At 53.1% G+C, this 26,246-nt stretch overlaps 1 protein-coding gene across 11 annotated transcripts; it reads left to right on the top strand.

Moving 5' to 3' along the window:
- Positions 1-307: 307 nt before the first annotated feature.
- Positions 308-25,308, top strand: TBC1D24 (TBC1 domain family member 24). 11 transcript variants are annotated; one of them, XM_064478356.1, is made up of 11 exons: positions 1,726-7,273; positions 11,442-11,543; positions 14,457-14,564; positions 15,424-16,503; positions 17,116-17,133; positions 17,592-17,750; positions 18,947-19,010; positions 20,026-20,121; positions 20,444-20,666; positions 21,131-21,323; positions 22,008-25,308. In XM_064478356.1, exons 4-10 carry the CDS (start codon positions 15,539-15,541, stop codon positions 21,283-21,285), a joined length of 1,680 nt encoding a protein of 559 aa, XP_064334426.1. In that variant the 5' UTR covers positions 1,726-7,273; positions 11,442-11,543; positions 14,457-14,564; positions 15,424-15,538; the 3' UTR covers positions 21,286-21,323; positions 22,008-25,308. The 11 variants fall into 11 exon arrangements, with proteins under 11 accessions (XP_064334431.1, XP_064334430.1, XP_064334423.1 ...); XM_064478353.1 differs by lacking the exons at positions 1,726-7,273; positions 11,442-11,543 and adding an exon at positions 312-432 and having other exon boundaries at positions 14,457-14,575; XM_031447667.2 differs by lacking the exons at positions 1,726-7,273; positions 11,442-11,543 and adding an exon at positions 312-432.
- The last annotated feature ends 938 nt before the right edge of the window (positions 25,309-26,246 follow it).

Consider the following 26,246-nt stretch of genomic DNA (forward strand, 5'->3'; position numbering starts at 1 on the left):
CTCCCCTTCTCCGCCCGCTTGGGACCGGACGTCGTGCCCACACGGACGCGCGTTCCCAGGTCTACGCGTGACCCGGCGCGGCAGCGACTCGGGCGGGCACCCCTCCGGACTCCCGATGCTCCAGGTCTTGCTGGAGGGTAGGCCCCCGCAGCACACCCCCGACTCACTCGCGCCCCCTCCCCTCGCACCCGGGCCCTTGCTGAGCCCGCGCATGCTCCGCCGCCTCGCCGCCCGGCGTCTGTGCGCATGCCCAGGTCCACTGCGAGCAAGACCCGCGGGCGCCCCGGGTGGGCAGCTGGCGGAGAGTCTCAGCGGGGGCGGGGCCGCGCGCGCGCGCGTGCGCAGAAAGGCCGGCTCCCTGTCGCTCGGCTAGCTGAGGAGAAAGCGGTGTGGCCGGCGGAGGTGGGTTCGCGGCCCGCGCCGCGGGAGGAGGTAGGTGCACGGCCTGGAGGGCAGGAGATTGACGGCCCGGCGCGGGGACCGCGGGGGCTGCAGGACAGGGTGGCCAGCTGTCACTGCAGCCGGGGCGTGCTGACAGAGGGGGCGTGGGGGCCTGGCTGCGGGGCCTCGGTCCGAGGCGGGGCGCGGGGGCCGGCCGTGGCGCTGGTCGGGGATTCAGAGCCCGCGCGCCCGGGGCCCGCGGCCGTCCGCCTGGCACTACCTGCCGCCCCCCACCTGATACTGCCAGCCCGCCCCGAGGACCGAGCGCCAGGCGGGGCGTGAGATGGGGCCGAAGCCTGCCTCGGCGCTGCGGGACACCCACCCCAAGGGCAGAGCCCACGCCCCTCGCCAGGCGCTGTCCGCGCCCCGGCCGGCTCAGGGCGAGGCGGCTGTCGGAAAGAGCTGTCTGTGTCACTCCTTCCTTGGGGCGCTTTCCGCCTCTGCGGGGTAGGAAATCCTCTTCTGGACTCGAAATTGCAACAGATTCTCAGATAATGTTCTGCCTTTAAAGACCTGCAGCTGCTCCAGTCCCAGCCCTCCGCTAGCCCCGAGATGACACGCCCGCCCACCTGCCACCTAGGTATCTACCCAGCCTCTGAGCTCCGTCTGGCGGGTGCCGCCTTGGGTGGTCGCTGTGCCAGGCGGCAGTTGTCTTCCAGGCTGTGCCAGGGAGACAGAAGCATTTCCACAGGGCCCCTGGCACGGTGCTTTCTGAGCCTTGAGTAAGCACAGCTGGAGGTTGGGGAGGGGCTGCGTCCGGTCAGGGTCCTCCCCGGGCAAGGGTGCTAATAGCCTGGTGACCTCACTCGGGACAGATATAAATGAGCAGTGGGTCTTCTGGATTGGCTGGAGGTTGTCTAAGGACCACCTGGGCTGTGCGGAGGCACAGGCTGTTAGGTTAGCAGTGTGCCTGAAGTACAGGCCTGGGGGCCCAAGTGCTTGTGGTTGTGATACTGGTGTTGAGGTTTTCCCCCAGCTGTTTATTCCTGTCAGGAGTCTGTCTGCCTTTCCAGAGCCAACAGAAGCCCTGGAAGGTGGTTTTTCTTATTTCTGTGTATGTTTGCTGTGACTTCCAGGCAATTGCAGGGGAAAAAATGGGCAAAAAACTGTCTATTATTTGGCAGATGTAGCTGTTTACCTTACTTGAGGGCAAGGGTTCCATCTTCACTTTCTTGCCCAAGCATATAGTAGCCACCTTGAAATATTGACTTAATGGCTTTAAGAAGTGTGCAGGTTCTTTTCTTTTTAAAGGATACAGGCTGGGAGAAACAAACTCAGGTAAGAAAAGATCAAAAAATCCCACAAAGGTTTTACAGTTACCATTTCTGGCCGGTGGTACTACTCCCACATGCACTTCCTTTTATGCTGAAGGTTGGTCCTCATCTAATCTTCTCAGCCCTCAGATAAAGCTGTAGGTGAAGTGCTTATCTAGTTACGAGTAGTCTGTTTAGAAGCAGACCATGTCGCATTCGTCTTTGCCTGGCAGGGAATAGGCCAGAGGTTCTCCCTGAATGGTTGTTAAAATGAACCATGGTGCAGTGGTTTTTTGTCGGGGTGAAGGATGACCTTCAGAGGATACAGAGGTAATCTAGTAATCTAGGCAGGCTTTTCATAACAATAACAAAATTCACCCCCTGAATTTGCAAGTTCCCCTGCAGGTGGGCCCCACCAGCTACCACTGACCACAGCTGCCAGGACTGTCCAGCAGGCCAGGTGACCTTGGGCACACTGTATTGCTCCTAATTCTCATTACCATCTGAGCCAACCTCAGAAAATATGTTTAAGTGTTTGCTTTTAGATGGTTTCTGGTTTAGAGTGAAGAAGGACAATGAAGCAGGTTATAAAAAAGCACTTAACATTTACCCTGTTCAGAGTTTGACCTGTTTGAGCATACCTTCTCTGTTGTGACAACTCTGTACAGGGAAGAAAGACGTCCTTTTCAACTCGAAGCAGCAGTTTCAGTGGCTGTTTCAAGTGTCACTTTCCAAAAGGAGATAACATCAAAGAAACAACACCTTATAAGACCAGTAATCAACTTGAATTCATGATTTGTTGAGTTTCATTATTCTCTCAATATACATTTATCCAAATCATACTTCACACGATGCCCTGTGTTCTGTGGCTACAAAACTGAGTGCACCTCTGCCCTTGAGGAACTTACTGTGCGGTGGGGAGATGGCCCATGAACTTCACTGTGGTAGGTGCACCTGCAGAAATGGACAGAGCTTGATATGAGTTCAGAGGGGTAGAATCCAGCTGGCCTCTAGTGGGGGCTCCTGAGAAGGGCTTGAGTTAAATTTTGAAGAATGAACGGGAGTGGCAAGACCATGTGAGGGAAAGAGACTTCCAGGCAAAGGGACAGTGTGTGAAGTACGGGGCACACCCACCCACGGGCTGTTGGGAGAAGGGCAGTGGATAGCTCCGGTGGTTGGGGTGAAGAGAGGGAGATGAAGTTAAGGAGCTAGGCTGGCGGCAGATCAGGAAGGCTTTGAGTACCAGGCCCGAGCTTAAATTTTACCCTGATAGCCGTGGTGGGCCACTAAAGGATCTTGGGTTTGTTTGTGACTGGTTAGATTGTGCTCTCATGGGTGACCATACAGTTGTGGCCAGAATGGGCTGCTGAAGGGCTGCCCTGGGTAAAGGGTGCCTAACGGGATACTGTAACACACCTAGCAAGACAAAAGGCCCAGTACCGAGGAAGGGCAGTGGGGATCAAAAAGAGAGCAAGACCAGGAGACAATTGGCTGTGGGAATGGGAAGGGCTAGGGATAAAAGAGGACTTAGAGAACACTCCAAGACTGGCTGACTGGCAGCTGGTAGGGCCATGCCACACACAATATGCAGGAAGGGAGCAGGCCTGGGAATGGATGATGACTTTGAATACAGGGATGTTGAGCTGAGGGTGGATGAGACTTCCTGGGTATATGTTGATCTGGAGCCAAGGAGAGCAAACTGGGTTCAAAAGCATTCTGGGCACTTGTTCCTGTGTGGCACTGAAGCCAGAGAGTAGAGTGGGAGAGTGTATGGAATGAGGAAAAGAAGACCAAACCCTAGAGGTACCTAATGTTTTATGTCCATAAAACACAGAGGAAATAAAGTAACAAAACTGATTAATAAGCTCTTGCCTTTGTGGGACATGGAGGCAGAATAGTGGGTTTTTCATTTCTGTCACAGAGCCCTAGTTTGTTGGTTAAACAGCAAAATGGAAGATACTAGAGTTACAAAATCACACAATTGATTCCAGAGGCCTTCTTGTCTTGTATGTTTATTTGCCTTTTGGGAAGCTTCCAGATTGTCACTCGTCTCAAAGGACCACCTTCCCTTCCAGACAGAGGGTTGGTGCTCTCAGACCTTTCTCGCAATTAGATCTCCGAAATAAAACCTTCTGAGACATAGAGACAGATCCGAGGTTGCAGAGTTCTCTGGGTCCTCTTGCTCTCCTTCCAGGACTCCAGTTTCTGTGTAATAGATCAGCATTAGCAGCTGGTGGGAAAAATTCTTGGGGATGCAGAGGCCAGGAGCGTAGTGCCCCCTCCCCAGTCTTTCTCCCACAGTGAGGGGCACACAGGAGAGGCTGAGGAAAGGCTCATGTTGCAAAAGGAGTCTCTGTTTGCCCACAAGGCAGTGCATGGCCCTGCAGGCCTGTGCCAACTTCTGGATAAGTGCTGTTTGTTAGCAGTTACCTTTGTCTCTTATGGAACCTACTCACTTGGAGCATGTGAGACAGGATCTCCTTCTGTCTTGTGCAGTTAAATTCCCCCACCTGGCCGTGGGACCTTATCTGTCTCAGCCAGGTATTGCCCAGGGCTCTGCTGGCAGGGGTCACATGTGAGCCATTGTGGTTTCTCCCTCCATCCCGCCCAGACTGCGCTCTCCCTTTACAGGTGATTGAGAAGGCACTACACGTGGCTTGGCCTGTTTCCCATAATCTGAAACTGTGTGTTTGCCTAATTGTTACACAATTTTAATTGGATACCACACACACTAAGGGTTATTGTTTACCTATAGGTGATTCTGTTACCAATAAAAGCCCTTCTGCTGTGTAGTGTACTAAATGTATTCATTACCTGTGTCCCCACCAAAAGTTTCCCTGGTTTCTGCCCCTTCAGCCTTTCCTTGTATCAGTTTGCCATCATTCCCTGATAATCTTCTGTAATTCCTTTTTCCTCAAGGATTGTTCCAGCCTTCATAACTTGGTTAACCTGTGGGCCTTAGAAAGATCCAGGTGTATACATTAACTCCACCTGCCTCTGATTTCTTTCCCTGCCTTCCTGGACTGTCCCCTCCCCACCTCCCAGCCCACAAGAGCATTCTCCTTCCTCAGTGGCCCCATGAACCCCAGGGCTCTGTCTTGGACCCTTTGGCTTCTTGGAGCCCATGAAGCTGGACTGTAGAGCTGTCTTTGACTCTGCACCATGAATGACCCGCACCGGCCTGCCCACTTAAAGAGCTGAAGGGCTCCCCGGCCCCAAGTGGCCATGCTCTCCAAGACCTGTCCTGTGCCCACGCTGTTTCTGCTGCTTCCTAGGCAAAGGCCTTCTCAGTGTTCAGGATCTAACTGAGGCAGGTGCTGGCTTAGGGAGGCTTTCCAGGCCCATCTTTCCTCACAGGCTGGGCACCCGACACCCTGTGCTTTTCTCTCATAGCATCTGCATCTGAGTTGGCATGGTCAGTACACCCGTGTCCCCACATCCAGAAGCTCATTGAGAGCTAGGGCTAGGCTTTACATCTTTGTATTCCAGCACTTGATGCACTGGCATTCAGGAAGTGTATCAAATGCCTATTAAAATGATTAAACCTGAAAGATTCCCTCCCACCCCAGCTCTGTTGTCAGGTCTGAAGATACTTGACTAGAGCCTGCTATGTGCCTGGCCTTCCAAGGCACACCTGTCACAGGCGCTTTGCTTGGAATTCAGACCAGTCAAGATTCTAGCTGCCAACAGCTGGGTTCTCTTCCTCTGCTTCTCATTCCATGCAGCTAGCTGATTTCTCCTGTGCCCTTTGTGGTGGTTTCCCCAGACCTACTGCTGAGCTCAGAAGATAAATACCCCAGGTTAGCAGAGCCCCATTCCAACCCCAGCCCCTGCCTGTGGGTAGACCAGACCTGGCTGGGAAAAAGGTGTTCTGCCCAAGAATGGGATTTAGGGAACCTTTTTGAGTGGCTGATAAGGTTAGGAATCTGCCCTGCTCAGGTCCCACCCATAGGCTCAGGTGCCCTGGTAAGACCTGCATTTGAACTTGTGGCCAGCGGCAGCAGTTGGCCAACCAACTGGCCTGCGGTGCTGTGACTAACACCTCCTTAATAGTTCCACCCCTTTATACCTGGCACGTGCCCTCCATTGTGTGCCATCAGCAAAGGGCCTACTATCAAGTTCCCCGTTCTCTGGCAGCCTGGTAGTCACTGTTGGAATGCCAGTCACCAGCAGTATTTGAAAAATCCCTTTGCTCTGCCTTCTCATCGTGTGAAGATGTCTGCTGGGAAGATCACACCCCTAGAACAAGTTGGCGAATATTCCGTGTTGTTATTATTTAGAATTAAATTTTTCTCTTGGGCCTAGGTGGTTTGGGATTTTCCTGAGTCTCCATCTATTTCCTTCTTTCATTTCCACCTTCCTGGTGTGAGACACCAGGGCTCAAAAGCCACAATACAGTAGAACAGCCGGACTCATTGCAGACCATCACCACAGTGTGCCAAGTTGAAACCAATTTGAATGAGGAGAGGTGGTGTGCAGGTAGGCCAACCTCAGCCCTGCCTGGGATATCGGAAGGGCTGAAAGGACTGGTGAAGGAGAGGGCATTTGGGCCAAGGCTTGAAGCCATTTGGCCTGAGGGGAGAAAGGAGAACAGGTGTGTTCTGCCTTTCTTACTTTCCACTGTCAAGGTTCCTGACGCTGCCACTGGAGGGCAGGTAGGGCCAGATCCTGAAGGGGGGTCAGGGGCAGGAAAGGGCTTCAGGTAGAGTGGGGCAGAGCGGGTTGAGAGTCAGAGCTGAGTTGCACTGGTGTCACAGGGAGTATGTGAAGGTTGGAAGACTTAAGGAAAGCCATTGGAGGTATGGGACTTGAGTTCACAAGAGAAATCTAGGCTGAGAAGAGGAGGGACTGCAGCAAAAGGGACATTTGAGGGACAAGAGCATCAGCAGCAGGAGAGGTAAGGAGACATATACGAGGGAGGGGCTGCAGGAGGCCCAGGGAGAGGAGAGCTGAGAACAGTGGGGTCAGCACTGGGCGCTCCAGGGAGGTAAGGGCTCAGAGGTATCAGGTCTGGCAGCTGGGTGGTGAAGGCGTGAAGGACGAGGAGGGAGGAGATGGATACAGCCTGCTCTCACCAGAAGCTTGACTGGGAAGGAAAGGAGAGACTTAGCTGGAGTGGAGTATCGGGTGCTGTGTTTGGGGGTTTGGGGGCCTGTCTGTAATGGCAGAGGGTGCACTAGAGATGCAGGAGAGTTCAGGTCCCCAGGAGCTGAGATCCAGGATCAAGGGTAGGGGAATGCAAACTGAGGGCCAGGGTCTGAGAGGAGAGTAGGCTCTTTCCTGACACCTGTTTCTGGAGGACAGTGAGAGGCGTGAAGCAGTAAGCTAGTGCGGGGAACCAGAGAGGGTGCTGGCGAGACGTGAGAGAAGGGCTGCCAGGTGGCTCTGACGGCCACAAGCAGGGTAGTCTGATTTTTTCCCCTTTGCAGTTGGTGTGCAAGAGTGGAGAAGCACGCTGTCAGACTGGCTTCTTGTGGGGGTTTTGCCTGGTAGCTGATACAGGAGCACAGGAGAGATGGGAGCTGAGGCTTGGAGGGATGGATCCAGGCTGAGCAGACAAGTAAAGCCACGAAGGACTGGTAGGTGAGGGGAGGTGGCATCATGGCAGGTGGGAGGAGGGCAGTGAATGGCTCCATGACAACTGTGAGACAGTGAGGTGTTTGTGTGTCCTCAGCATAGAGCAGTTTCCTGGGCTGATGGGGTGTAGATAAAGCATTAGAGATGTAAAGGCTTCTAAAGTTGGAGAGCTTAGAGCCTGGTCTGCCTACTTGACGCTGGAATGCCCTGCACAGAGGGCAGCTAAGAGAAGGAGGCCAAGAGCTGGAATAGGGGTGGGGGCCTGGGAGAGACCCTAGCAGGAGGGGGATGGGGAGAGCACATTGCTTTCTGTCCTGGAGGAAGGGTGCATTCAGGGAGAGAATGAGGGGCGGGGGGTGTTCTTTGTCACAAACAAGTTCCAGAGCAAGAAAAGAGGTGGGAGTTGGGGGTGAAGTAGGGAAAAAGCAGGGCAGCAAAGTAAGGGAATGTGGGGGATTAGTGACTGTGGCCACCCCAGTCGGTGACACCAACACCACCAGCCATCCACAGAATTGGGAATCATCCTACCGCTGAGGCCTCTGGTGTGGAGGTGAGCATCCTCAGCCCAGGGTTCCAGACAGTCTTGAAGCTGTGTCTCCCAGGCCTCCGGCAGATTCTTAAGGGTGGGGTTGAGTATTTCCCTGGCTTCTCCCCCAGGATGGATGGGAGGACTGAGCCTTTCATTAGGAAGTCAGACTTGACTTGGACTTGAGAGAAGGGTCCCAGCATAACAAGAGGCAGTTCATCCTCTGTCTCAGAATGCATCCCACTCCAGGCCTACTGTCATGTCCAGGCCCCACGCTGCCCCTTGTGGCTATCATAGGTGGATGGCCTCAGGGATATCTCCCAACCGCCCCCACTTCCTTCCACGTTCTCCCTCAGAGCACCTGCTACCATGCCTGACTCACCAGCCCAGATGCCTAGGCTGTCCCACTGGCCCTGCTCCTCTACCCAAATACCTTGCAAGCTGAGCCACATGCTTAGCCACCTGGATGAGCCCTCCCTGCCCACAGACGGGTCATCTTTCCTTCCCTGTCCTGCTGCCATGTTTTCTGCCTGACTGGCTGCCCCATGTCCCCAGACCCTGAGCATCTTAACAGGCAGCAACCATGTCCTGTAATTTCTGTGTTTTTCTCACCTCCAGACCCTACAAACCCTGAGGGCTGGAGTGGGGCCACTAGGTGTCGAAGAATCTGTCATTCTTCTGCATCCTGTCTGGGGACTGGTGGTCTCTGAGGTTGAGGAGCTAGCTGAATAGCACATGCTCTGAATTTCACTCTGGGGAAACTTCCTGAGAGGATTGTGCGTTTCTTAGTCTCGTGGAGATTCTCAAGCCTGGGACTGAGCACCTCACTGCTCCTCCTTCCTGCCCATTGCCCTGTTCTTGACCAGTCTGCAGGGCTGGAGCCTCCTTATTCTTCTTTGTTCCTGGTCTCACTCCCAGGAAACAGATGTGGAATTGCTCAGACTAGAGGGGAAGAACTGAGACACAACAGTGAAGCCACCCTGTCCTGTGGCATAGTGACTAAGGCCCAGCCAGGCTGAGCCCTGGGTCCTTGAACTGCAGCCAAGGGGTGGGGGAGACTAGGCAGGCTGGGCTGGGCAGGGGTCATGGGAGTGGGCAGGCATCATGGTGAGCACCAACCTCCCTCTGCACAGGGCTACCTCTTGCTGCGTGTTGCCCCACCAAAACCCCACCGCTGGACTGGAATTCTCTGTTCATTGCTTGGGTCTGTGCCCCCCAACATCAGGTCACCTCATCTGGTGGAATCCACCCCATCTTCATCCTCTGTGGTCAGCCTCAGCCCAGCCCTCCTTCTGCCCCCACTTCTGGACTCTGCCCTCCTTCCTCCATGGCCACAAGGGGGATTTTTCTAAAATGCAGATCTAATCATGTCACCTTCTGCTTAGGCTTTTCTCCTCCTGCTCCCTCTTGTGTAGGGGTGATGTCCAGTCTCCTAGTGCAGGTGGCATGCAAGGCCGCTGGCCCCCTCTCATCCCACCATCAGCCACTCCACGTCATCTGCCTGAAGCTCCACAGTTTGCCATGCCTTCCCTTATGCTTTTGTCCCCACCCCCATCTTTATGCACTCAGGGTAGCATTGCCCCTTCTGTAGTGCTCATGCAGAGTCAGAGCCCTGCCTTGGTGGTCACCAGCACCCTGCCTGGTCTGACTGTGTGTGCTGTCATCATTGGTCTTGAGAGCCATCTTTTACTCTCATATCCCTGGTGCCCTGCCCAGAAAAGGCAACTGAATAGAAGTTTGTCAGATGAATGGAAGTTTGGGGCAAGGGGAGCTGTAATGGAGTGCTGGGCCCTCCGGGAGAGGCAGCCTATAAGGGAGACATGGCACCCATTGTTGTCAGGTGGTTAAGATGGAATCGCCCAGGCTTAAATGTGAGGGTCTGTTTGTCACATGAAAGCAAGTTTGTTTTCAAATCCAATTGTTTGGGAAAATCATGTTCCCCACATAAGCCGTGAGAAAGGCAGAGGTCTCGTGACTCGTTGGATCCAGGGTGGTGTTTTGAGACAGCAGCGTGGCATTGAGAAGCCAGCCATGAACTGGCTGAAGAGGGAAGGTGGGCGGGGCTGACCACCCTGGGTGGCCTGTGCTCCTGAGGTGGGAGCTAGGTAGAGGACACTATGGCCTCTGTGATCACTCTGAAGGCTGACAGATCAGGGTTGGTTCTCCCTATGCCGGGGACACTCAGGTGCCTCTCTGTATCTCCTTTTCCTCATCTGTGAAGTGGAACGAATCCCTGTGCCACAAGACTGTCCTCAGGATTGGAGGAGATGGGAATGAGAGGCTAAATCACCTGAAGGTGGAATTTGTGTTCAGCAGTCCTTGAAGAAGGGTGCAGGAGGGGTCCTGCTTAACCAGTGGCATGGTCCTGGCTGTCTTTTGCCCCACTGTCCATAGTGAGGTCTTGTCCTTCCTTGCACATCCTTTCTCCTCCTGTCTGTTCCTGGTTGGAAATCCGCTTGTGAGGGCTGCACACCTGATGGAGCAGAGCTGACAGGTTCGGGGATGGGGCTGGGCTCTTTCCACCCCAGCTGGCCGCCTCCCTCTTTCTGTGGGCACACTTTGGGGGTTCACCCAAATTTGGGGGGAGGGCAGAGTTGAGGTTTATTTGAGCTCCCATGGGGTTTTCTTGTTTTCAAAACATCATCTCACAGGAACTCCGCTCCTCAGAAAGGCTGCTTTTGCCTAGGGCCTGTGTGGCTGCAGGCCAGGAGCCGCTGAAGGGGCTGCTAACACTTCAGACCTCTCTAGAGACTGATGTGAACTTGCTCTTGGCAGACCCAGGACCATGTATTTGGGCTGGAGGGTGCACTGGTCATCACCACAGGATGGGAAGCTGGAGGGAGCTGTCGCTGGCACAGCAAGATAACATTTCAGGGAAGTAGATGTCATTCATTTCCACTTAGGTTTTTATTTTTCTTTTAAAGAAATACTTGCTTTCCATTAGGTAGCCTAAACTCTCAAAACTGGTATAGTATGTGTGTGGGAAAGGAACGCGAGGGTCACTGGAAGGGGCTTACGGGGTCAGGAAGCAGCAGCACAGGCAGGAAGGGGAGGTAGGTCCCTCAAAGAGGCCATTTGAAGGGGTCATTCCAAAGGGAGCAGGGGACCTTCGTGGGGCTGTGTGAGAGAACCTTGGTGGCAGCCTCCTGTGGCTGTGCCTCCCCCTTACGGAGGGGGCATGCTCAGGCTCCTCCACAGGACTGGTGGGGCATTGACTCACCAGACCCCATCACTCCACAGACATCCCAGAGCCAGTGCCAGGCCAGGGGACCCCAAGGAGCAGTAATGGTAAGAGGCCCTTGGGACATCTGAGCTGCCCTGGCATGCCAGGCTGGACTGAGTGCTTTCTATAAACAGTCTCAGTTAATCCTCACAATTGGCTTTTAAGCACATCCGTTGGATCACATCCCTTCCCTGAGTCCCACTGCACTTAGAATAAAATGCAGACTCCTCCCTATGCACGATCCAGCCCGTGGTTGTTTCCACTGTTCTTGCCTCGCACACTGTGCTCTGGCCACACTGGATGCCCTCCTCTTCCTGGAGCACACCAGGCCTGTTCCTACCTCAGGGCCTTTGCACTCATTCTTCTCTTTGTCCAGGGTGACTTTTCCTCAGCTCTTCCGTCTGCTTCCTTATTGCTTCAGCTCAAGTTGGGAGAGGTCCACCCTGAAGATCCCAGCTAAATTAGCCACCGCCCTCCAGACATGCTGTGTGGTGTCCCTATCTGATCACTGTCTGCAATTCTTGTGAGTTTAACGGGGTGTTAAGGGGAATTTTTCCTGTTTTCCCAGAATTGCAGGTTAGGCCCAAAGCTGAGGACAAAAAACACAAAGTTCCTTCCTACATTCCAAATTGAGGGAGCTGCAGGCAGGTGGGGCCAGCCTTCTCCCACAGGGCTGGTGGAGAGATGCCACTACAGAGAGCCAGCCCTGCCCCCACCCCCAATCTTCCACAGTGAACTTGAGACTAGGGATGTGTGTGTGTGTGTGTGTGTGTGTGTGTGTGTGTGTGTGTGTGTGTGTGTGTGTGTGGCCTTAAGGTGAGTGCAGTGTTTGTGGTTAGGATTCATTCCCTCCCTCCCCTCCTGAGGCCAAGGGAAAGGGGTTTTCCAGGGCACCTGCTGGTAGGGCTCTGCTGGCTGGGAAGAGCGGCCAGCCTGCTGGCTGTCTGCCCTGGTTTGCCAAGGAGGCAAAGGTACATGAGAAAGAGAGTGGGCTGCCACCCGTGCCCGAGTCAGTGAGTCCAGAGTAAGAACTCGACCCTCAGGTGTTGCTTGGGGATTCATGTCTGTTGGGTGGTTCGTATTCATCACTTCCGTTTAGAGACAGGCAGCTGCTGTTCAGGGGAGAGGCATGGCTTATCTGAGGTTCGGCCAGACAGATAGCAAAGCTGGACTTTGAAGCTCAGCCTGTCTGACTTTAAATTCAATCATTTCCCACATTGACTCCTGCCTTGCTTCTCTACTCCCGACCGCCCGGTGCCGACCAGGAAGCATGGCCTCCTTCCCAGGCCTGGCACCTTTGTCAGGAGCTGCAGGCTGTGGGGAACAGGTGAAGCCTTGTTTCCACAAGGGAGCAGGAGGTGTGGACAGTGTTGTGTGACAGCCACAAACTGCAGACAGAATAACTAGGGAAGGGTATCGCTTCAGTTCTGAAACTTACTTCTAGACCGTGCAGGTCCAACCCGGATGACTTTAGGTTTTGGTCTGTTTCCCACCTCCTGACTTTCCCTTCCCAATAGCCAGCTTAAACAGTCTCACTGGGGTCTGAATGTGTGTGCATGTAAATGCAAGAAAAGGTTTTGAACGATGTGCACTAAAATGTGAATGGTGATTGTTTTAGCTAGAAGAGGGAAGAGGATTGAGGGGTAGCTTAAACAGGACTTTACATTTTTACTCTATAATTTTGTATTATTTGACTTTATCATGATTATGCATTCACATATATAAGCAAATAAAAAATCTACCCTGATCCCTGGTTTTATAGATGCCTGAGGAGGTCATCACGAGCCTTGTTTGCTCTGCTCCGGAAGTACCATGCTATCTTTTCGGGTGGGAGCCTGCAGAGATCTGGGGGGGCTTCTTCAGGGTCTTCTGCAAATGTCTTTGCCTTGGAGTCCCTCCGAATCCAGTGTGTTCCCAGGCCCGCTTGCTGCAGCAAATAAAACCATAGGCCTACTTCTCCCTGAAGGCCCTTTCTGAAGGAATTTGCAAGGTGCACTAATCGTTTTTGGAGTTTCCAGTTTAATATTCAACCCGAATCTGAAGCCAGTCGAGTGAGGGTTGGTGTTGTCCTGCCCAGCTCTTGTTCTGTTTATAAACATGTTTATTGCCCTGAACAGGAGCAGGTTCTATTCCCACAAGCAGGATAGGCCTGGGGTCCCCCCAGAGGCTAGCGGACTCAGAGCCTGGAATGAAGGATATGAACTCTATAGGTAACTTATCCATGGAAGATCATGGAGTGCTGGGCCTGGGCGTGGCCATGGGGATGCGAGTGGGCCTGTTGGCCTGGCCTTCACAACCTGGGAGGGGGAGCCCCTCCTGCTGTCCAGCCCAGGACAGAGCAAACAAACCAACTGCCATTTGGGTTTCTTTTCTTCTGGGGAAGAGGGTTCCAGCACTGGCAGCAGGTCCTTTTGTGGGCAAGGCTTTTCTACTGGGACATGTTAAGTAGATATCACAAATCTTATTTTAATTAATGTTTTCTGCAGAAGGATCCCTGTAAAAACAGTGTCACTGGATATATGTCCAGGGACTTGAACAGATACTTGCGCAGCCGTGTTCACAGCAGTATTATTCACAACAACTAACAGGTGGAAAAACCCAAAAGTCCATTGACAGATGAGTGGATAAACAAAATGTGTTCTATCCATACAATGGAATATTATTAACCATAATGAGGAATGAAATTCTGGTGGTGAGGGGTGAGCAGGGATGAATAGGTGGAGCACAGGATTTTTAGGGCAGCAGAAATACTTTGAATTATACTATAATCAGGATACATATCAGTTTACATTTGTCCAAACTCATAGAATGTGCAGGCAGGAATGGACCCTCATTAATCTATAGATTTGGGTGATGTGTCAGTGTAATTTCATCAGCTGTAGCAAATGTACCATCTGGTGGGGAATGTTGATAATGGGGGGCTGTGCCTGTGTGGGGCAGAGGGTGTGTGGGAAATCTCTACCATCCTCTCAATTTTACTGTAAACCTAAAATATATTCTCATACATGCTATAAACATAGGTGGACCTTGAGTACATTGTGATCAATGAAATAAGCCAGACAAGGAAGGACAAATACTGTAAGATTCCACTAGTGTGAAGTACCTGGAGTGGTCCAGTTCTTCGAAGGTGGAGTGGTAGGTGCCAGGAGTGGGGGCGAGGGAATGGAGAGTGAGTATCTAATGGGCACAGAATTCCCATTTGGGAAGATGAGAAAGTTTTAGAGATGGATGGTGGTGATGGTTGCACAACATTGTGAATGTACTTAATGCCACTGAACTGTTTAAAAACGGTTAAAGTTTGTTATGCATATTTTAACACAATAAAAAAAGCACCACATCAAGGTGCTTTCTCAAGACACCTGACTCATAGAGGCTTTACATTACAGTTCTTTCAGCTTAATGTTTTTAAAGTATTACTTGCTTTTTATATTTTCAGATGAATGTTTTCGATGCAGGAGAAACTGGAATGATCTGGTCATTTACCAGAACTCACTGAAGCAAACCCTTGTGATATCTTGACAGTTGTACCATCGCAGGCAGAAAGGTTAGTCTGAGGTACGCAGGCAGACTGTTGTCTTTTGTGCTGACAGCAGTAGCCTTTGGCAAAAACAGATGTTAAACTGTGGTGTTCTGAACGGTAGGCTTCTATCTCACTGTCCACATGCAGCCGGAGTCCCAGATAGCACATTTTACCCATTTTTTTAATGTCTGCATGAATCTCATTAGTTGCCTATAATGGAGAGGCAGCACCAAATCCCCCATACTTCTGGCTCATTTGGACGCAGAAATGTCTGATTTTGAAGCTGTAATGCCTTCCATTTATTGTTCAGCCCTCATGTCTACTCACCACCAATGATTCTTCTCTGAAATACCTGCCTGAAACTAAGCTGGTATTTTTAGAACATTAAAAATGTTGGCCTCCAAATTCCAACCCAGGGACGGCTGGCAGAGTAGGTGTGTGTCTTCCTCATGATGCAAACCAGTTGAAGGCCTGAAGCCTTTGAGAACTGAAACGCAGCATCTCTTGGCTTAATGGAGTCTTCTTGACTAGTAGCTCCTCTTCAGAAGGCCCACAGGCCACAGGGTGAAGTGTGGGAGCCTTGTGGGCCACCCACCCCTGGGACAGAGAGTTGTTTTCAGCAGGGTCAGCCTCTCAAAGCCCTTTCAGAAACTCATCTCTAGCCTGCCTCTCACTACCCAGAATCTGTGTGACCTATTCAGTAGCTTCATAAGCCCCAGGGAAAGAAGTTATACTCCAGAGTTCATAGTGAATTCTCAGAATATCCACTTACCTTAAATGGAAGCCTTTCTGATACTTTATAAAAAAGATTAAAACAAAAACCTGTTTTTTAAAAATGTGAACCTTCATATACATGTATTAAGCATGGCTTTTAATCCTACAGGATATAGCATGGCAAACAGGTTAGCAGAAGAGCCTCAGAGAGGGGGCTGCTGGATTTAGCTGCTCTTTGCCCCCTCCTAGCAGCCCAGAGCCTCCTCACAGGCACACCCTGCACGATGGACTCCCCAGGGTACAACTGCTTTGTGGACAAAAACAAGATGGACACCGCCATCCAGGACCTGGGGCCCAAGGAGCTGAGCTGCACCGAACTGCAGGAGCTGAAGCAGCTGGCGCGCCAGGGCTACTGGGCCCGCAGCTACGCCCTACGGGGAAAGGTGTACCAGCGCCTGATCCGGGACATCCCTTGCCGCACAGTCACCCCCGATGCCAGTGTGTACAGTGACATTGTTGGTAAGATCGTGGGCAAGCACAGCAGTGGCAGCCTGCCTTTGCCTGAGTTTGTGGACAACACGCAGGTGCCCAGCTACTGCCTGAACACGCGGGGCGAGGGCGCTGTGCGTAAGATCCTGCTGTGCATCGCCAACCAGTTCCCGGACATCTCCTTCTGTCCTGCCCTGCCTGCGGTCGTGGCCCTGCTGCTCCACTACAGCATCGACGAGGCCGAGTGCTTCGAGAAGGCCTGCCGCATCTTGGCCTGCAACGACCCCAGCAAGAAGCTGATTGACCAGAGCTTCCTGGCCTTCGAGTCTTCCTGCATGACATTCGGGGACCTGGTGAACAAGTACTGCCAGGCAGCCCACAAGCTGATGGTGGCTGTGTCCGAGGACGTCCTGCAGGTATACGCGGACTGGCAGCGCTGGCTGTTTGGGGAGCTGCCCCTCAGCTACTTTGCTCGCGTCTTTGACGTCTTCCTGGTGGAAGGTTACAAGGTGCTGTACCGCGTCGCACTGGCCATCCTCAAATTCTTCCACAAGGTGAGAGCTGGGCAGCTGCTCGAGTCAGACAACGTGAAGCAGGACATCCGCACCTTTGTCAAGGACATTGCCAAGACTGTGTCTCCTGAGAAGCTGCTGGAGAAAGCATTTGCCATCCGCCTCTTCTCTCGGAAGGAGATTCAGCTCCTGCAGATGGCCAATGAGAAAGCTCTGAAGCAGAAGGGCATCACTGTCAAGCAGAAGAGGTAGGCAGGTCCCTTGGGGCCACAGGTGTGGCCAGCTTCAGGGCAGGGCACCAGGGCCTGGGTGGGGCGGGGCTTTGGCGGAATGCATACTGGGGGCTTGAGGTGTGAGCTTGTCCGGCCAGCCTCTGGCTCTGCCTATGGCCAGCCAGCTGGCCAGCCATCCATGTGTAGGTAGAAAACCACAGGAAAGGAGAAAGACCTACCTGGCTATAGTCACAGGCTGCTGAAGGTACAGGGTGCTGTCCTTGGGCATGGGGCCTCTGGCTGGGATGGAAGCTGGATGCTGCCCATGGCACCAGAAGGCCCAGCAGTGAGCCAGGCTGACTCCTTGAGTCATTTTAGAGCACTTGCTCCACCACTCCAGCTCCGGGCTCTCTTGCTGGCTGTTCTCCTGGCTGCCTGGCACAGCCCCCTGGGGAGCAGGCCTGGGAAGGGCCCATGTGTCCTGAGACCTTCTCAGCGGCAGGCGCTGTGACGGTGCTGTAGACGTGGAGGCCTTTCTCTTGGGCCAAAGGCAGGCATGTCCTGGGCATCAGTACTTGCCACTAACCTCCTTGTCTGTTTTATTTTTCTTCCTCTTTTCCATGTCCATTGCTTCCTCCTGTTTTTCAGTGTTTCACTTTCTAAAAGGTAGGTCTGGAAACCATGTCTCCACACTTGGCTTATCTCTGTCTTCCAGCCTGGCTGTCCCAGGGCCTGGCTGTTTGCTCTGGCTCTCAGGGCTGGCTTCTGTCTTTCTGTCTGTCTGCCTGTCTGCCTGCCTGCCTGCTGGTGCTTGGCTGGCCTTGAAGCATTGTCTTGCTGGAGCTGACTTGCTTTGTCCCCATTTCTGAGAGAAAAGGTGCTTTTGTCCCCACCGGGGCTGGGTGCTCTCTCCTCTTTGTAGCGGGATGGGAGCGGGGCTCTAGGGGACAGCTCCACCCCGTGTCTCCCTGAGGGCATCTAGAACCAGGCTCTGACCTGGCTGAATAGGTGAGAAGTTTACTTTAGTCTTGACTCCCATGAGAGGCTCTGCATACCTCCAGGGTAGGGGACCGGCCAGGGCTGGGATCAGATCTGTGCTCTGAACTTCTCCCCACTCTCCCCAGGCAGTTTGTGCACCTGGCTGTTCACGCGGAGAACTTCCACTCGGAGATTGTTAGCGTGAAGGAGATGAGAGACATCTGGTCGTGGGTCCCTGAGCGGTTCGCCCTCTGCCAGCCCCTCCTGCTCTTCTCCTCACTGCAGCACGGGTACAGCTTGACCAGGTAACGCCCAGGAGGCTGGAGGAGTCTGGGCCTGCCCTCCCAAGGCCCTGAGGCCTGGGCTCCGAGGGCCAGATGGACAGTGTGGAAGGGGTTGAGTGAGCTGAGGGGCTGCCCAGCTTCTCACCCTGCCCACGCTTCCGGGAGGTCACAGTGGTAGCTGGAAATGGGCCTCTGAACGTGGGCATCCTCCCTCTTTGTGGGGGACCCTAGAATTAGGAGCCCCTTTTCTGGGCTTTTCTTATTCCTGGACCACACAAACTTCAGGGGTCCAGGCCCCCATGTAGGTAATGTGGTGATACAGGAGGCAGACTTTGCAGAGGGAGCTTTCAGAACTGTCAGAGAGGATAGCTGGAGGCAACAGGCCTTGGTCACTACTGCTCCACCCCGACTCCATCAGTCTGTAGGCCAGGTCAGCCCTGTGGGTAGTGCCTGTGCCAGGCCCTGGCAACGTCCAGGGCATTCTGGCCGGGTTCCCCCAGGGCCCACTGTCTCTCAAGGTCACTCTACCAGGTAGGACCACCCCCTTAGAGCCTTAAATGGCAGGTGGCCTCAGAAGCTCTGGCTCGGGTCACAGGTGACCCTGCAGGGGATGACACAGGTGGAGCTGGCCCAGCCCACATGGCAGATACTGTCTATGACCCCACAAACATTATGGCGTAGCTAGAGCTGTATTTACCTGACTCTCACCTCTGCAGTGTGGGAGGCCTGCTGAGGGATGGCCTAGCAGGGCCATCAGGGATGCCAGCCAAGTCCTGGGCACCTGGCACCATCACAGTGGCAGCCTCAGGCCTCCTCACATGCTTTCCGGTGCTGCCCAGCTCCCAAGGACGTTCTGAGCTTTCCTAGAGCAGGGACCTGTTCCTCTGGTTCTTGCTTCCCTGAAGCGCCTGATGTTTGGCTCTGTCCACTGTGCAGCTTCTCCTCTGCATCATACCAGGCCGAGAATCCTGGGGCCTCTGACCGCTTGGCCTGCAGGCCTCCTGGCCAGTGCTCCATCTTAGCTGAGAAAAGTGCCCAGGCCAAGGTGTTGCAGTTCTTGCCCACAGTGCCTGGCTCTGTGAGTAGGTGAGGAAAAGCAGTTCCCAGGTTGGTCCACCCCCAGACAGCCTGAGTTTCTCAGACACTGTGGGTGCTGGGGAAGGGGTGCCAGGGTGATGGCTGCCATCAGGTCTGGCATGTGTGATCTCTGCCCCCAGGTTCTATTTCCAGTGTGAAGGACATGAGCCCACCCTCCTGCTCATCAAGACCACGCAAAAGGAGGTGAGGAGGGACCAGAAGGAGCCTGGGCTCCTGGCCTCTGATAAGCTCTGAGGAATCTGCTGCTCTCATGCCCCAAGGAGGGTGGGTGTTCCCTTGTACCCCCAACCCAGGCTTCCTGCGCTTTGGGGTGCAGAGCAGGGCTGGCCCTCTACAGAGAGGCGAATCCAGCCTCCTCATGTGACCACCAAGTACTCAGGGCCTCCCTGTTTCCCCTGGGGGTCCAGGCCACTACTGAAACAGCCTGGCAGTTTAGAGGAGCTTTGCAGAAATGCGTTGTGAGTGAGGCCCTGCCTCTTTTTGCAGCAGCAGTGCCAGATGAGTCGTCTGCCTTTACCTGCCTCCACCCCCTGACAAGTAGTGCTCAGGGCCTGGCTTTCTGCAGTAGCTGGCATCTGGAAAGTACCCTGAGATGTCTAGAAAAGTCAGAGCTCACGTGCCCCCATCCTAGGGGCTTCTGCTTGCATTAGAGGCTCCTTGTTCAATGGCTCCCAGACCTACACCAGTGGGAGTTATAGGTCCCTCACCTCATTCCAGACTCTGCATCCGGGTTGCCAGCAGGAGCCTGGGCATCTGCATTATAGCAGGTGACTGATTGTCAGATACTTTGTGCAAACGCTGTGCCACTCAAAGAAGTGACTCTCTAATCGAGCATTTTGTTGGCTGATGCTGGGGTTGGGAAATGTTTCCTGAGCAGGGGTACCTCCTGAAAGTTTCCATCTGAGTCACCTCCCTGGGGCTGATGCCACAACCTGAGTGTGGACATGGAGCTTACCCCCATGCCTTAGGGCCAAAGAGGGAAATGAAAATATCCCCAGGAAGCTAATGGTGGCCGAGGCAGTCCTCCCACTCTCACTGCCGGCTCACACCTACAAACTCTGACTTTCCCATACTACTCTCCACCCCTAGCCCTCAAGTGGTGAGGGTGGAGCTGTGACAACAGTACCCCCCAGCTGTACCATGGTCCCCCAGCAGGCCCTAAGCAGGGTGCAGCCTCACCCTGAGCCTTTCTCCCCAGGTGTGTGGAGCTTACCTGTCAACAGACTGGAGTGAGAGGAATAAGTTTGGAGGCAAACTGGGCTTCTTTGGGACCGGAGAATGCTTCGTGTTTAGGGTGAGTGAGTCTCCCTGCGGGAGTTACTGGGTCGACAGGCCTGACCCCCAACCCCACGTCACCCCCACTCATGTGATCCTGTTTACTTTCGTCATAGCAGTTACCACACAGGTACCTCCCTGTTCCCTTCTGGCTGGTGATCATTAGACCATGAGTGCCACGAGAGCAGGCAGGCCTTTACCCGCGCGTGCGGTGCCATCTCCCAGCCCCTGGCTCAGGGCCTCACACGGAGAGGGTGCTGATGATGGATTGTGAGGAAAAGTGGGCAGAAGGGGCTCTGCAGGGCTGGTGCCAGCTCCTTGTGCTGCCCCTTTGCCCTCAGCTGCAGCCCGAGGTCCAACGCTATGAGTGGGTGGTCATCAAACACCCGGAGCTGACCAGGCCCGTGTCCGTGGAACCCACCACCACTCTTTCCTCACTCTGCCACTCCACGTCCTCAGACCCTGCTGACCGCCTCTCACCATTCCTGGCTGCTCGGCACTTCAACCTGCCCTCCAAGACTGAGTCCTTGTTCATGGCCGGGGGCAACGATTGCCTCATCATAGGTGGGTGCCTCCCTCCGGCTCCAGCTGGGCTCCTGCCAGCCCTTGGTCACTCAGCCTGGGTGGAGGTTGCAGGGTCATGGGCAGCAAAAGCCGCTGGGCCCACCCTTGCTGACATGAGTGGTAGGTGCCTCACCTGCGAGACAGGCAGAGCCCCTATGATGGCAGAGGAAGAAAGTGTTGGGGGGTGGGGCAGGCACGAGAGGCGGGAGCAGGGACATGAGGGTGCAGGCTGGGGAAATGGGCTCATTAGCAGATCTAGCCTAGAGCTTGGACCCCAGCTGAGGGCCAGGGGACTTTGGAGAGTGGAGGGTCAGCCCTGTGGTTTGAGAGAGGCCTCTGGCAGGGCTGGGGCAGGGACAGCTTCAGGACCTGCCCTGTCCATGTAGAGATGCTCAGGAGCAGGAGGAGGAGAGCCCCTGGGGCAGTGCTGGACAGAGGGCAGCCATTGACAGAGGATCCCACAGGTGGAGGGGGCGGCCAGGCGCTGTACATCGATGGGGACCTGAACCGGGGCCGCACCGGCCACTGCGACACCTTCAACAACCAGCCGCTGTGCTCTGAGAACTTCCTCATCGCTGCTGTGGAAGCCTGGGGCTTCCAAGACCCCGACACTCAGTGACAGGCGTAAGCCTCCAGTGGCCGAGCTGCTGCCGTTGGGTATGGTGGTAGCTGGCCCCTCTCTTCAGGGAAGGGGCGGTGAATGAAGACCCCACCCCAACATACATAGGTCGCACCATCAGGATGCAGCCGGGCTCTGGGAGTGGGCTGGGCAGTGATGCCAGGGCCTCAGCTGGCCAGGCCTGTCCCTCCTGGCCCTTCTCAGACCTGCCCATATTTGCTACCATCTCTACCTTGGACTCAGGCGCTGGCTGTGCTCTGTGTAGGTATTCTATGCCCAAGGCCTGGGAAGGGTGACATCTTGCAGCCTCTGAGCCTTAGTTCTGCGGGGGTAGGAAGGACGAGGCTGGAAAGGCAGAAGGATCCGGCCACCAAGTGTGGGTCCGTGGCACCCCCTGCTGGTGCCTCTTAGCATGGCTCCCAAGCGGGTTCTGCAGTCCCCTGCCTGGCCTGCTGCTGGGCAGTTCCCTAGAGATGTATTGGTCCTGAGAAGCTGACAGGTGCCCTGGGGACTGTTGCTTGACAGGAGCATCTGCCTGGAGCTTCTGACTCAGTTCCCTCCTCCCTGTGCTGGCCTCCAGGGCCTGCCTCTTGGACAGGAACTGCAACGTGAAAGAGAGGAGGGCAGGATTGGTACAGGGCTCTGGGCCCCTCCTGAGGGAGGCCAAGGGCCAGTGGGATGAAGGGCTGGAGGGAATGTGACGTATCCTTGTGTTTCTGCAGAGCCTGAAGCTTCTCCTGGGCCTCATTGTGTGTTCATGCCTGGAGAGGCCACCAAGGGAGGGGCCCTCTGACTGACCCGAAACCAGCCAGCTCCATTTCCAGGGGCCTGCCCAGAGAAGCCTGGACCCATGGAGTCTTCTTCAGCCCTCCTTCTCTCCAGCCTGGGGCCTCCTTAGCTCCCTGCAAGTCCCTGCAGCTGCCCCATTTTGCTGCAGTGACCTGGGCCCCAGGATCCCATCTAGACCCCTCAGGGGCATTCTCCTCTCCCAGCCCTTCCCCCTCCCCTTCACTGGGCTCCACACGCCCATGCGCTGGGGCTGCACCTTCCCCAGCTCCCTGCCCACGTGGCTCCTTCATGATTCTTCCCACTGTGTAGCACAAGTTCTCCCTCTGCGTCCCTCTGCCTCCCTCTGCCAGTACTGTGGTTGGCCACAGAACGTGGTTTCCCCCACCCTCCCTGCCTGGCCCTACCCTGGGCCTATGCACAGTAGGTGCCAAGTGAAGACTGGCCAGTGAGCATTGCAGGGAGCGGCTCTCTCACCCTGTGACCTCCCTCAGCTGGTCCTGAGGGCCTGGGTACCCCAGCGGGAAGAAGGGAGAAGCAGACACCCAAGCGGCTGTACCGGGACCAGGGCAGCCTGGGCCACAGATGCCAGGGGGTCTTGCCCCTCAGGTCGATTCCCACTTGGCTCTACCCCTGTCAGTGTCCCCACACACCACACCCCTGTCCTCCACACTTTGCTTGCTCTTCCCGTGGGGCGCTCATCCTCCTCTGCCCACCTGCTCATGTCTCCCCTGAGCCAGGCCATAGTGGTACAGAAAGATGGACCAGGAACCCTGTGTGACTTTGAGCAAGCCAGTGAGCCTCCCTGGAACTGTTTCCCCAACTGTAAAATGGGGCCAGTCACCCTGCTCTGCTGTCCCTATAGGACTGTTGAGAGGCTGTGAGGGGGACAGTGACTTCCTGTGGAAGGGAGAGGTTCTGGGAAGTGGTGTCACAGCACCCCCCCCCCCCACTGCAGCCCTTGCTGTCTCCCTTCCTCTGAGCCCGCACAGCCCTCATCTGTACTTCGGTGTTCATTAAACATGGTCTTGTTACATGAACTCCAGGGATCTGAATCTGGTTTCTTCAACCAGAGGGGCCTCCAGGGGCTCCCCCCAGGCATGCCACCAAGTGGGGTGCAGCCTCCTGCTTGTCAGTGTTCTATCACGGGGATGTCCTTTTAAAAACATAGCCTTTCAGAAGCAGCTGAAGGCATATCTGAGCACTTTTCACACAGCTTCCTCTGCAAACTTCCTGAACCGAGGTGTTCTTTTGCTGGTGAGTAAGTCCAGAGGACTCTCTGTGACTGCCCCAAGGGCCCCTGCCCAACCTTCCCAGAGGTCTGGCCCACAGAGGATAGTTGCTGCTTAGTCATAATTTCTGTATCATGAGATCTTTGCATGTGCATGCAAAATACTCATTGTCTTTGAATTTCATATCTTTTTACTTATTTACTAAAACTAAAAGATATGTGTGATTATTATCCTTATTATCTGATATTAGGTATTCCCAAATATGGCATAATTTATTTTGTTAATATTCTTTGTTATTCCTGATTATTTATCATTAGCTTTTGATGTTAAAAATTAGCCAAAGTTTTATGGAATTGCATAATGAGTTATCATTTGTTTTTCTAGAAACATTTGCAAGTTCGTTTTAAAAACAAAACATTGAACATAGTTTAAACCAGTCCATTAAATGATTCATCGAAGTGGACTGTATGCCTTTAAGGCTTCAGAAAATCAGTTTTCCAAAAATAACTTATAATACAAAAGTAAGTCATTTGTATTTTATAAATTTTTCAGTTTTAGTTATTTAATTAAAATTAGTATTTCAATTTTTCCTATTTGTTTAAGTTCCATGCTTAAATTTTTTTACTTTTTCAAGGCAACTTATTTTTAACACTTCTGAAGATTTCAGAAGAACTTCAACTTCCTCTTATCCATTTCCTGAAGTGACAAAGCCTTTATTATACTCTCCTTACATATTTTATATTTCGTAGATTATTTTTATAACTTTATTTTGAAATAATTTTAGATTTACAGAGGAGTTTCCAGGATGGTACCAACCTCCTACATACCCTCCCCAGCTTCCCCCAGAGTTAACAGCTCACATTTATCAAAACTAAGAAATTAATATTAGTATGATGCTAGAAACGTAAACTACAGTCTTTATTCAGATTCCCTTTTTTGTTCCAGCAATAGATTTAATTTTTATAGATACTTCCTTTCCCACATTTTATTTAAATCCTGAATGTCATCAAATACACAAGACTAACACTGGTCAAAAAAAAATGGCCAGGCAGTACAGCGAATGTCTCAAACATGAATTCATATGTCTTGATTGTCCTCCCCAAAATGTCCTGTTTGCAGAAGAGGTTACCAAGTGAGGCAGCAGTGCTGAGACTGCCTCACAGGTGCTTCACACTATGCTGTCAAGTTAATAGAAAAGTGTGTGGATTTTAAAAAATAGCCTGCTGTCAAAAAAAGAAAAAAAGCATGACCTTTGTTATATTCAGGTCAGATTGTGCCGGAAACTGTTAGGTGCAGTGTCACGTTACTGTCGCTAGGGCTGAAATGCCTCCCACATGTGCAGAGGCCCCCATTTCACGTGACCATATGGAATTTATCAAGGCCGTGCTTGGGACAGAGGAAGCAGAATCAGTGGACCCACTGTCATGCAGACACTCTGACCCATGTCATGACAGAACACAACAAACAAAAGGCTTCTGCTTTAGATCGCTGAAGCCCCAGGCATGGCTGCTCAGCTCGGTTTGCCAGTTATAAGCGCCCCTGGCCAGAGGCAGCCTACGGGTCTGATCTCATCCATCGGTGCCATCGATAGCACGGGGAAGTTCACACAATCCAAGCTGTCCTGTCCCCTGTTTTTATCTTCCCGTGAAGACGGAGGGACACATCTCTGTCCTATTACTTCCTGAAGTGCATTGACTGGCTAAGGACATGTTTTGTCAAAAGCTTGCAAGCTAAAGATGGAAGAGAAAAAAAGTTGTGTGACTAATTTTACTCTCTTGTTCTTACGTAGGATAGTTATTGGTTGAAAAATGGATTGCTGGGCTGACATTGTGGAGCATTTCAATGAATGTAATAGAAATTCCAAGGACCTTGTGAAGATACATGTAGTGAGTGAATGTGTGGCTTTGAAGCAAAATCTAACTTTGGAAAAGTGAAAATAAGTGACTTAGTAATATGTTTGGTCAGTGTTAATTTGAGTCCTAAATAAACAAATGGATCAACATCAGTGTGAAATACTTGATATGGAAACGTTTCCGTGAGGTGGGGGTTCCTGAGTGCATTATCTCCAGGACGGACAACATCCAAGGAGAAGGAAGCACTGGACGTGAATTTAAGGGGCTGCAGTAGCTGATCGTGATCCATGCTGAGAAGTTTCTCCATTACAGAGAGAGATACCCAGCTGCTTTTCTCCTTTGACGAGTGCCAGCCAAGTCTTTCCCTGATCTGTCTTGTTTACTCTTGTTCCCGGCGCCTGTCACATGGACGTGCTCCATAAATGTGAGGAATGGCCATCAGGAATCATGGTCCAAACTTCTCAGCCAAGAATTGCATGCATCCCTGTCAGGTGTAAAATTCAGTGTCCAAAGTCATACCCCTTCCAAATGAGAACATTTTACCTGGAAGTTTATAGAAGTCAATATTTATGTCTTTTCTAATACCTTGTGTTTTACTTGGGTGTACATATATAACATCAGGGAGAACATAAGACCTACTTTCTCTGTGGCCTGTGCGCACGTCCGTCTTGCCGGTTCCTCCCAGTGCTGGAGGACTGCCAGCGGCCCTCCCATCCTTCCTGCCCTGCTCTCGCCTCCCATTCCTCTTCCTCACGCTGGCGGCTGGACACGCACTCCTGCTGCTCCCTCTTCCTTTGCAGTTGCCTCCCGAGACCTGTGCATTCTTGTCAGCACTTTTCTGCTGCCACCCTTAGGTGGCCTGGCCCAAGTTGAAGAAGTCCTGATCTTGTAGGGAAAAGAGACTTGGCCTCCAGTCGGCTCTTTGCCACCAGCTGTTTTTCAGTTTCTCTTCTGAACCAAGAGCCTCTGCCTCTGGGCCATTTCCCCATCCCTTAGTGGGCTTCATGCCCCAAGCCCTGGACCCTTCCCCTGAGGTCCCTGTGGACCTAACACTTTGCCAGTGTCCCCATCCCTCCCCTAGAGACTCAGA

Source organism: Camelus dromedarius, chromosome 24 (genome assembly GCF_036321535.1).
Source record: "Camelus dromedarius isolate mCamDro1 chromosome 24, mCamDro1.pat, whole genome shotgun sequence".
Taxonomy (NCBI): domain Eukaryota; kingdom Metazoa; phylum Chordata; class Mammalia; order Artiodactyla; family Camelidae; genus Camelus; species Camelus dromedarius.